The sequence below is a fragment of the Eptatretus burgeri genome, chromosome 10, assembly GCF_056783735.1.
Source record: "Eptatretus burgeri isolate ZD-2024b chromosome 10, Ebu_testis_v1, whole genome shotgun sequence".
Lineage (NCBI taxonomy): Eukaryota > Metazoa > Chordata > Myxini > Myxiniformes > Myxinidae > Eptatretus > Eptatretus burgeri.
Genome location: NC_140970.1, coordinates 99,900,859 through 99,911,895, shown reverse-complemented (window position 1 = coordinate 99,911,895; position 11,037 = coordinate 99,900,859). Strand labels below are relative to the sequence as shown.

Sequence of the window (11,037 nt, the reverse complement as noted above, 5' to 3'; positions counted from 1 at the left end):
CTTGACCTTGGGACGAAAATGAAAAATCGAGCTCCGTGGGGCTATGCAGGTGCCATTGGGCTAACGAAATACTGAAACCGCTGTCAGATTCGACAAACCCCCTGGGAGAAGATGCAAATTGAAATCGGCTACCCCCTAAAAACATGTTTTTTGGGCGTGGCTCTGCCCAAAATGGGCACAGCACGCCCATTCTCAGGAAAACACAACTAGATCATGATATAAACCTCCCACCAAAATTTTATCAGGATCGGATCAAAACCCACGGAGCTATGCTCGGGACAGAAAGACATACAGACAGACAGACAGACGCACAACAATAACGAATATAGTGGTCACTTATTTTTTTCATGAAAATATTTTTTGGTGAACCAATTCTTCACAATTGAGTGATTGGGCTAAAACTGATGTATAGCACAATATCTCAAGAATTTTTGTGCAGATTCAGCTGAAACTTAGTGGACAGGTTGAGTGTGTAACAAGTAAGAATTGATTCAATTTTGGTGAAGATCTGAATCCGCGTCTGGATCCGATAATTATTTCATGCGATTCTTCACCATCGAGTGATGGGGCTAAAACCGATATATAGCACGAGATATCAAAAAGTTGTGGACGGATTCGAACTAAACTTGCTTGACAGGTTGGGTCTGTGACAAGGACGAATCGATTCGATTTTGGTGCAGATCCAAATCTGGATCTGGATACGATAAATTTTTTTTTTATTTTATTTTAAGTGATTTTTCAACAATTGAGAGATGGAACAAAAACAATATATAGCATAATATTTCAAAAAGTTGTGGACGAGTTATGACAAAATTCGGTGGACGAGCTGGTTCGGTGACAAGAACAAGCCAATTTGATTCTGATCCAGGTCCGGATCGAAATCCAACTCATCAGTGGGATATAAAGCGTAAACTGTTCAGCTTGGTGGAGGTATGGCACGCCACCAAATGCCATTCTAGTTTCTCCTATTTTAAAAACAATTGGTGTCAGAACTTCGGTTGTGGAGGAGCTGAATGATGGAGAGTGGGAGATCATCTGCTGAGAGCAAGTCGACACAACAAGCAGCGACAGCGACAGATGAGCAACGAGAGTGAAGCCTGGAGGTATGAGCGTTTCGAGGTGGCAATGTGGCTTGTGTTTACAGTGCTAAGAAAAAGATTATAGTTAAACTTTCTGGCTACATTGAATATGCTTGAGGTAAAAGGGAGATTGGAATGATTTAGGGGAGTACATTCTTCAGGCAGGAGAAAAGGGCAACAAAAGTCTTCGTTTTAGTGCAAGAGACAACTAGACAATTAACCCAGTACTGGTTTGTCGCTTCCTTGCATCAGTGTAAAGAGCTCAGATTGTATGGATAGTAAAACAATTTATATATAGCTTTCACAGGTACCAACAGGATTATAAAATGTATACGTTGATGTCTGGGATGCTAGTAAAGTGTCTTGAAAATTGTACTTGAGTGATGGAGCCTGACTGTTGTCTGCAAGGCCTGGCTGACTGGATACTGTAGTCTGCAAGAGTTACAAAGGTCTGAACACACTGCCAGGCAGGAATGGAAAAAAGTTTCTGATTCATCTCTTGAATCAGATGTTGAGCAGAGTTGGGCAACATTGTACAAATGAAAAACAGATGAATGTGCAGATTTTAGTAATGTGCAGATTAAAGGAAAGAGTTGGGTCTGTGCTGAGAACAAGTTTGGGAATGAAATAGCCGTGATCAGTTGATGATGCTTAAGTTTCATTGTTTGAGTTTTAAACTTTTCAAGCACTTCTTTGTTTATATGCAGTACAAGGCTGCGGAGTAGCATCACTGGTGGAGGGTGCGGCTGTGCCTCTGAAACAATGCCCTCTGCTGTTTGGGAAGGAATTTGGAATTTGGCCACGGTTCCAGCGATATCTCGCAGACTCTTCACGGAGAGCACCGGAAGATCTATACCATCTACCAACTCATACCAGCAGATGGGACGTCCAGTTTATCATCCATCCAAGAGACGACACACACACAATGATGAATCACTCTGCCTGTGAAACACGAACATGACACGTTATAGCTGGGTCGGGATTCAAACCCACACTAAACAGCTTAGAAGCGAGTATGCATCCCTCTTGGCCACCATGTCAGTCTTTTCACGCACTGACGAAGAGCCAAAATCATGAATGTTGATCTTGGCAAACTTCAGTGAATGAAACTTCATGAATATTGATTTAAAAAAAAAAATATTTCACCAAACTCAAAGTCAGTGCTGTGGAAGACAGTGCATCAAGTTTCATGAACAGGAAGATCTGGTTGCCATCTAAGTAGCAATGATAATTGATATTGTAATTTCCTTCAATGATACCAAGCAGAAGTAGTCGTAGTAATAGTATCTTCATGACCAAGTGCAGTAAATCCTTCTCACCCATGATCTCACCTCAACTCCTCTTCTTGTCTCTCCAATTTTGTAAAGAATTTGTAGAGGACTTTTATTTGTGGAGGAGCTGAATGATGGATATTGGAAGATCATCCACCAAGAGCAAGTCGACACACCAAGCAGATGGATCGACGGACGAGCAACGAGAGTGAAGCCTGGAGGTGTGCGTTTGAGGAGTCAATGTGGGTTAATGTGTTTTCAGTGGTGTGAAAAAAGATCATAACTGGAGGGGGAGCACTCGGGAGAGTGCAAAACCTCCGCCGCCAATACTGCTGGGTCACTCAAGTGAACCTTATATCTTATTCATTAAATATGATGTCAACAGTGCTGAGAGTTATAGTTCTTTTCTCCAACATTTTTTTTTTGGGGGGGGGGGGTGAGGGGGGGTTGGAAATCACTTAAAACATGTAAAAATGCAAAAAAAAAAAATCGAAATTTTGTTGAAAAAAAAGTTGCAAAAACTTTTTTTTTCTCTAACAATTTATTTTCAGGGGGTTGGAAATCACTTAAAACATGTAGAAATGCAAACAAAAATTTTTTTCTTTTTTTTTGGGGGGGTAACAATTTCTTGGGGGTTGGAAATCACTTAAAACATGTAAAAAATTTTTTCTCAAACAATTTTTTTTGGGGGGGGTTGGAAATCACTTAAAATATGTAAGAAATGAAAAAAGAATTTTCTCTAACAATATTTTTTTGGGGGGGGGGTTGCAAATCACTTAAAACATGTAGAAATGCAAAAAAAAAATTCTCTAACAATTTTTTTTGGGGGGGGGGGAGAGGTTGGAAATCACTTAAAACATGTAGAAATGCAAAAAAAAATTTTTTTTTTCTCTAAAATTTTTTTTGTTTAAGTCCAAAATTTAATGGCATGATCCTTGGACCATACCTAACCCCCCCCCCCCCACCAAGTTTCGTCGAAATCCGTCGAGGAGTTTTTCCGTAATACTGTTCAAACAAACAAACAAACAGAAAGGGGTGAAAACAGTAACCTCCATCCATCTTCGAAGATGGCGGAGGTTAATAAATAAAACTTTATTTGCTGAATAAATCAACAAGGTAAAATGTTCTGTGAAATTTTACCTGCATCTCTCGTTTGGGGAGGGGGTGAGTTTGGGGAGGGAAGCAAGTCCTGAATGGTTTGTGCGTTGCGTCTCACACAAGCTGATCAATTGTGCACTGGTATTGGTTAAAGCGATGGAGTGCCGCAGTTAATACGCCCACTCTTCACCCAATCAAGCTTTCAAATTGTCAATCAGTCGGATCTCAAGAAGGGGTGGCGAGTTCAACGTGTGTCCCGGGCAGAGGCAGCGTGAGGGTCGTGCAACCCAAAAACTAACAAGGGGCTCCACACGACCCACCCACATGGCGGGGTCTCACTTTGCCGACAAAACCGATGAACTTGTGAGTGGTGATCAACACAGCACAAAGGGAATGCTCCATCTCAAGGAAAGAAACCACTGTGACGTCATGAATCAATTAAAACATTGTTCTCCCTGATGTTTAACTACAAAGGACTGCAATATCACAAAATTAGTGGGTAAGGTCAGGTGAGTAGAGAAAGCAAGTGGAATAATAACTACGCTTAATGTTTACAAATACAACAATAATTACAATAAAATTAGTATATTTCATATTGTTAATACATATCGATATTGTTTAACAATTCCACAGTGGAAATTATTGCACGATCACAAAACAACCCCCCACCCCCTTAGTAAATTGACTAACTCATGCACATGATGGAACGTCACGGTTTTAAAAAAAACAGAACACCTGTCCCGAGGATGAAAAAAACCACCCCGGCGGCACTGAAAAAGCAAAAATAACTCAACAAAAGAGGAAAATGGTGAAAATCACCCCATTTGGCACACAGAAAATGAATGATGGCTTTCATAAGCACCTCTGCTTTTCAAGATCAGATCCAAGATGGCTGACCGGCGGCCATTTAAATTGTAAAAACCCCGATATTGATCACGTCCTCAACCATTTCTCAGATATGCAAGTACCAATGTTGTTGAAATTTGGCACACATTAAATGAATGATGGCTTACATAAGCACGTCTGTTTTTTCCAGATCAGATCTAAGATGTCTGACTGGCGGCCATTTTAATTGTTAAAAACCCCGACGTTGAACACGTCCTCAACCAATTATCGGACATGCATTTACTGATGTTCAAATTTGACCCCCGACTAAGGAATGATGGCTCACATATGCACGTCATTTTTCTTTGAGATCAGATCCAAGATGGCTGACTGGTGGCTATTTTGCTACTCAAATGTGTCCCCAATCATTTATCACACATGCACGGTCCGGTTTTGCTCAAACTTGGCACAGGCACGGTACATGATGGCATACACGCGTACCTCACTTTATTTTGTGATCTGATTAAAGATGATGGATTGGTAGACTGGCGGCTGTTTTAGTTGTTGATAAATATGGGCTAGCCCTTAAACTCCGTACAACAAAATTACTAAAACAGCAGCGGCTTTTACATTTTATGTCTTTTTTACTTGTTTAAGGCCCGGTCACACCTTGACGTTTTAGCCAACGTATGCCGATTTTTGAATTTTTTTTCTAAAACGCTGGCACACGTTGAATACGTTATGGGTAAGTTTTGATAACATTAAGAGCACGCTGGCATACGCCGTAGTACGTTGCCATACGTCGTTGTACGTTGGCTTTAAACGTTGTACTTTTCGGTTGTCCTCAAATTTTTTCATGCTTGAAATTTCACGACGTATGCCGGCGTATGACTCACACGTTCCGCTACGCTGGCCACAAGTTGTAGGCACGGTCTGCGATCGTTGACAGACGTCAACACATGCTACTTGTAAGTTAATCATAAGTTGAGAAACGCCGAGGTAATGTTTAGCGTACCCGAAACTTATTTCCTACCTATGATTAACGTGTTGTTGGCACGTTACGCGATCGTTGCCACACGTCGACAGACGTTACTTTTAAGTTACTCATAGGCTGAAAGACGTCGGTATAATGGATCGTCCTTGCGTCAGCGTCCACGGCCACGGCCAGGACACTTATTTGCAGCATTCTTCAAAATTTTCTTCGGCATGACGAGGATGTTCACACTTCGATGTCGAGCTTGGCTATGATTCCAATTGTCCATCGGCAGCGTCTATTTAAAATAGTCGAGTTTGAGCGTTTTAACACGTTCAGAAGAAACGTTTCAAATTTCCAAACCCCAGCGTCAAAAAAAACAAAAAAAAAAAAACAAAGGCGAGTGACAGCAATTTAAATCGTTCATTGTAAACAATGAAACTAGCTGAGTGGTACCGTTTAAAAGTCGTTGAGTGTAAAAAAAATCCAATTGTTGAGCGCAAGCGTCTACTTTCAATAGTGGAGATGCAGCCATTTACATCGTTGAGTGGCAGCCTATGAACCTACCCGTGGACACGCGGACGCAAGGAGGATCCATCATAACCCACACCCTCCCCCTCACACCCACTTACTACTGCCAACATGTACAAACTACTACTAATACTAATACTGATACTGATACTGTTACTGCTGACATGGACATCGACTCAAAAAGGAACTCGAAAACACTGTTGAGTTCCCTTTTATGAGCAGCATTTTTATATACCAATTCCCAAAACCGCTGGGAACACGTCTTTATATGGCAGTTGTAAGCTAGAAACACGTTCATTTATTTTTTTTTGTCGACCGGAAGACGTCATTGGAATACGTCTACATACGTCGATGTGTGTTGGGACTACGTAAAGAATTGGTTCAAAGCACGTCAAACATAAGTTAGAAATAAGTTTCGCGTAAAAAAGACATTACCGCAACGTGTTTCGACTTATGAGTAGCTTATAAGTAGCCTTTGTGGACGTGTGTAAGCGTCCGCATATCGTGTGTAAAACTTATCCCCATCGCATGCGGAACGTGTGTCATACGCCGAGTACGTCGTAAAATTTTGAACATGTTCAAAATTTCTTGACGTACTCTACTTACTACGACTTATGATAGCGTATTTAGCGTTCTACTCGCGCATACCAAACTTACCCATACCGTATTCGACGTGCCCCAACGTTTTAGACACACTTTTTGTTACGTCGGCATACGCTGGCAAGATCGCCAAGGTGTGACCGCGATTTTGACCCTTCCATTTCTACGGCAGTTATGATTCGAATCGTTGTGCGTCAGCCTTTTAATATGCTACGCCACGACATCGTCGGCGATGCGTGCAACGCGCTATGCCTGAGTTAGACTATCGTTGGGCATCGGTTGTGTAGGCCGACAACAGGTTCAGCATTCGTTGGTATAAGTTATCTATAACACAACGAAACGTTCTGTGTAGTTACCAATGCGTTATACAAAAGACCAAGTCGCTATGAATACATCCGAATCTTTAAAAAAAAACATCAAAAGTTCAACGTAAGCCAGCGTTTTACATACATTTTAACACGTTGCCATCGCTGGCTAAAACGTCAAGGTGTGACCGGGCCTTTACAATGAAATACGGGGATAAGGGTAGATGGGACAATCGATAAGTACGAAACAGATCAGGTGGTCGACAGATAGCGGCGAGGGACAGGCAAACTTATAAAACATGAAAACCTAACCCAACCCAACTATGGCACCAGACTCTTACTTCTTCTTCATGTGTATGTAGTACACGGCTGTATGACAGCATCATTGGTTACGGGCATGGCTATACAGCTGACGCAATGCCCTCTGATGGTTGGGGAAGGAATTTGGAATTTGGCCATGGTGCCAACGATAGCTTGCTTACTCTTTGTGAAGGACACAGTGGGATCTTTGACGTCAACCAACAAATGCTGGCAAACACAGGACACTCATTCTACATCCATCTGAGGGACGTCACACACATTGATGAATCACCCTGCCTGTGAAACCGTTTATAGCTGGGTTGGGATTCAAACCCAGGATAGATAGCTTACAGGTGAGAGTGTGTACTTCGAGGTACCAGACCCTTACAAACAAAGGGGAAGCAGATGAGGACTTTCCAATTGCACGATGGCAGTCGATAGAACACGAACACAATCGGCGGTCGGTGGAACAGGAGCACGATCGGTGCTCGGTGAAGGCATTGTCACACGAGTCTCATTCTCGATCGGGGCACACAGCATGAAAGAGCTCTCCTCCTCTTTGGTCCAAAGCAGAGACTAAGAGGGAGCTGGAGAGGGAGCACACATACACACTACTTTTTCCCACCCAGGGACCGCCTACGACAGGTGCCCGTTGATCGCTGCTCAGGATGGGGATGGCGCTCTTCCACAGCATCCATCCCACTCCCCTCCCATGTCTTGCTCACAGTGGCTGAACAGTTCATAATAAAGGGAAACTTGGAGGAAGAAAGGATATGGAGAAGAATGAGAGCTGTACACAAAGGGCAGAACATTCAAGACCAGAAAGGAGGTGGGAGAAGACAGAGACCACCGGCATGTCTGCAATGGCGTCGTGAGAGGCCCATGGACTCAGCTTCATCACGGGAGATTCCAATGATCTTGAAGGGCTTGGATTCCACGGCATCATGCAAAGCAAGATGCGAGACAGGGGAGCCTGCTGAGAGAGGAGAGCTGCAGATGAAGGCCTTGTAGGTGGTTAGGAGTTAAGGTGTGCTAAGGACTTTGTATGACGTAGGACACCCAGTCGGTGAGGGGCTTTGGAGGCAAACTTTGAAATGTGGTTTGCCCAACAAAGATCATGGCTGATGGTGAGACCCAAAAGTTGTTACTGTTCCTGGTCTTGTTCAAGAGGATTGTAAAGACAATAGATTGAGAGGGTTTGCCAGATGGTCCTTTTGCAGAGAAAGAGAGTGTGGGATTTTTCAGGATTGAAAGACATTTTCCAAATGTAGGACCAGCTCGTGATTTTGTCAAGGTCTGCAGAGAGGGAAGAGGTGGCAGCTTGTCCATTTAAAGGATGTGGGATGCTGAATTCCAGCGTCCAGATTTTATTCCACAACATCTATTCTCGGGATCACTCGAACCTGTTGATAACAAAAACTCACTTACCCTAATTACCATTTCAAAGCCCTATTTATCATCAACTCTTACCACTCGGTTACACGGCTGTAACATTGCCAAGTCAACCCTGCCAAGCTCAATCATCCTTGGACTGCACGTTTCCCTGGGCGTTTCTTACCTTCTGCCGTCCCCTTGCTTCCCAGCTCCCATTGTTTTGCCATAATCAGTCTTCTATATGAATGCCAGAGTGGGTGGGAGATTTGAGCAGCTGAGAGCAAAGGGAAGTAGTAAAAGGAGTGAGGTGAGGCTGTGGGAAAGGAGCAAGAGCGAACAGGTAAGACATGTACCAGTACATATGTTGCTTTGAGTGTCTGTTTTTTTATTTTAAATGAACAAAGTCAAGGTTCCTGGAAGAGCTAGAACCCAGAACAGATCAGTATGCAACAGAACAAAAGGAACAGCAGATAAAGAGGGGGATGCCAACAGCAGAGCCGACGGACAAAATAGATAGAGACGGACAAAAGTGATGCGGGTAAGAATGAGGGGTAGGAGAGGATACTGAGGGTGGATAAGATGGATACAGATGCAAACTCTCATGAAGGGAAAACTGGAAATTTGGTGGGGAAAGTGGGAAGGGTGGTGGAATCTTTATTCTCAATGAGTAATCTTTGTTTTATTACATATCCATGTCAAAAAAGCTCATGGTTGAGTTGAATGACAATGTGTAAGATCACCGAACAAACGTAGATGTGCATCAGCATGGGTAGAGACATTCGAGTGTGCAGGTGGGTGTGAATAATTAAATCGAAGGGCTGACAAATACATGTGGGAGAACACGTTAAGTGATGATGGGTTGAAATCTTAAAATAATGCTGCAAAGGGAATGAAAGAACAAACCAGAGAAGGGGTGGGGTGCACGAGAGTGCAATGAGTATAAATGACCACAAACTGAGACTTTGGGAGGGTAATGAGATCATGGTTAAAGAAGAATGGCATCTGCAGCTGTTTAACAGGGCAGCTCTGTGTGTTGAAGAGGATGGCCAGAAGCTCAAAGTTAGAGGCAATGCCCACACAGCCCTTCTCTATCGCTTGGATCCTGAACTTGCCCGAAGGAGGGAAAGCCTCAACGCAAGCTCGGAGCAGGACACGAGACAGCGATGAAACCATGGCAGGTAAGCACTTTACATAACCTGAAGGGCTTGCTACGACGAATGTCGAAAAAAAAAAATTGAGGACATCCCGATTTTAAGAGATCTCTGACAATATGGGTTATGTGGATGTGATTAGAAATATCTGAGCATTTAGGTGGTATTGAAATGGAGAAGATAAAGATGTTACTAAAAATAAATAAATAAAATGATAGCATTTCTTTTGGTTTGTTTTATATCCGTCAATATTTGAATTTACATCCCGTTTTTGGGGGGTTTTTAATTTTTAAAAATAAAGTTCCAACGATGCTCAAACCTTTGCCATTTATCTTGCACATCATATGCAATCGATGAAATGCTTTCCTAACAAAAAACAAACATTTTGCAATGTGTGGGTATCAACTCAAAATAACTAACTATGGCTACTGGTTAAAAACCATAGCTGTGACATCACACCATTTTTACATCCATACCCATGATTGAGTAACATGTTCCCACGCACACCCAGCCAGGTGTTTTTCCTCGAGAACAGCGACTTGCAAGACAGAGGCAGGGATTGCAAAGATGTGCCATACAAGTGTGGAAGATATGGAAAGTGAGAGCGAAAAAGAGACAATGGGTAAAACACAAGACGGACTGAGAAAGAGTGAGGGAGAGAGCGATGAAGGACGAGAGAGCTGGTACAGAAGTCGACGACCAAGGACTTCCTTTCAACGGCATCAGGTGTCTCAATTGGATTAAACAGTTTTGTTCCAAAATCATTTCACAAATTCAAACTTCATATCCTCCCAACATTTATGCACCCACTTGCAAGATATTTAAACTCTGTGTCTTCAAAAATTTTTCCCAACAGCTTCACACTCTTCCCACCTTTCGTATCATCAGACTAATGACTTGTTTTTTTTTTTTCCCGTGTAGTTGGATGTTATGGAAAGAGCATTCTTCAGAAATCCATATCCTGATGTGTGTACTGCTCGCACCATTGCACTACACCTTCATCTGCAGGAGGAGAGAGTCTTGGTAAGAAATCAAAACTGCTTCAACTTCCTGTAAACCCCAATAGGAGCACCTCTTCCCTAAAATGGACAAATTATAGTGTGAACACCCTTTGTGTAAAAAGATCCAAGTGTTCATTTAGAAATCTTGCTTGAATATCTTCATTGCTTCTCTATCCATTTTAGATTTGGTTCCAGAACCGTAGAGCAAGGCTGCGCAGATCCTACAGGGAATCGCAGCTCCGAATCGTTTCTCAGACAATGACCTCCATACCCAACATCCGAAATCAAACTCCTTTCATAGCTCAGTCACTGAGCTCCTCTCACTCTCTCATTCCACAAGCTCAACTGATTTCAACCCATCTATCACTGCTGAACTCCCCAACAATCTTCAATTAACAATCTCATCATCCTTATTATTCATCTCACCTTGAACCCATAAACCCCATACTGCATCGTTCTGATGGTAATATGAATCAACGTTATCGAAATAAAGGAAAACAGCCCAGATGCATGGATAGCATCTTGGCAG

At 42.5% G+C, this 11,037-nt stretch overlaps 1 protein-coding gene across 2 annotated transcripts; it reads left to right on the top strand.

The window, feature by feature from the left end:
- Nucleotides 1-8,557: 8,557 nt before the first annotated feature.
- Nucleotides 8,558-10,955, top strand: HESX1 (HESX homeobox 1). 2 transcript variants are annotated; one of them, XM_085899619.1, is made up of 5 exons: nt 8,558-8,696; nt 9,365-9,534; nt 10,019-10,233; nt 10,429-10,530; nt 10,692-10,955. In XM_085899619.1, the coding sequence occupies exons 2-5, from the start codon at nt 9,399-9,401 to the stop codon at nt 10,902-10,904; spliced, it is 666 nt and encodes a 221-aa protein (XP_085755745.1). In that variant the 5' UTR covers nt 8,558-8,696; nt 9,365-9,398; the 3' UTR covers nt 10,905-10,955. The 2 variants fall into 2 exon arrangements, with proteins under 2 accessions (XP_085755745.1, XP_085755744.1); XM_085899618.1 differs by lacking the exon at nt 8,558-8,696 and having other exon boundaries at nt 9,242-9,534.
- The last annotated feature ends 82 nt before the right edge of the window (nt 10,956-11,037 follow it).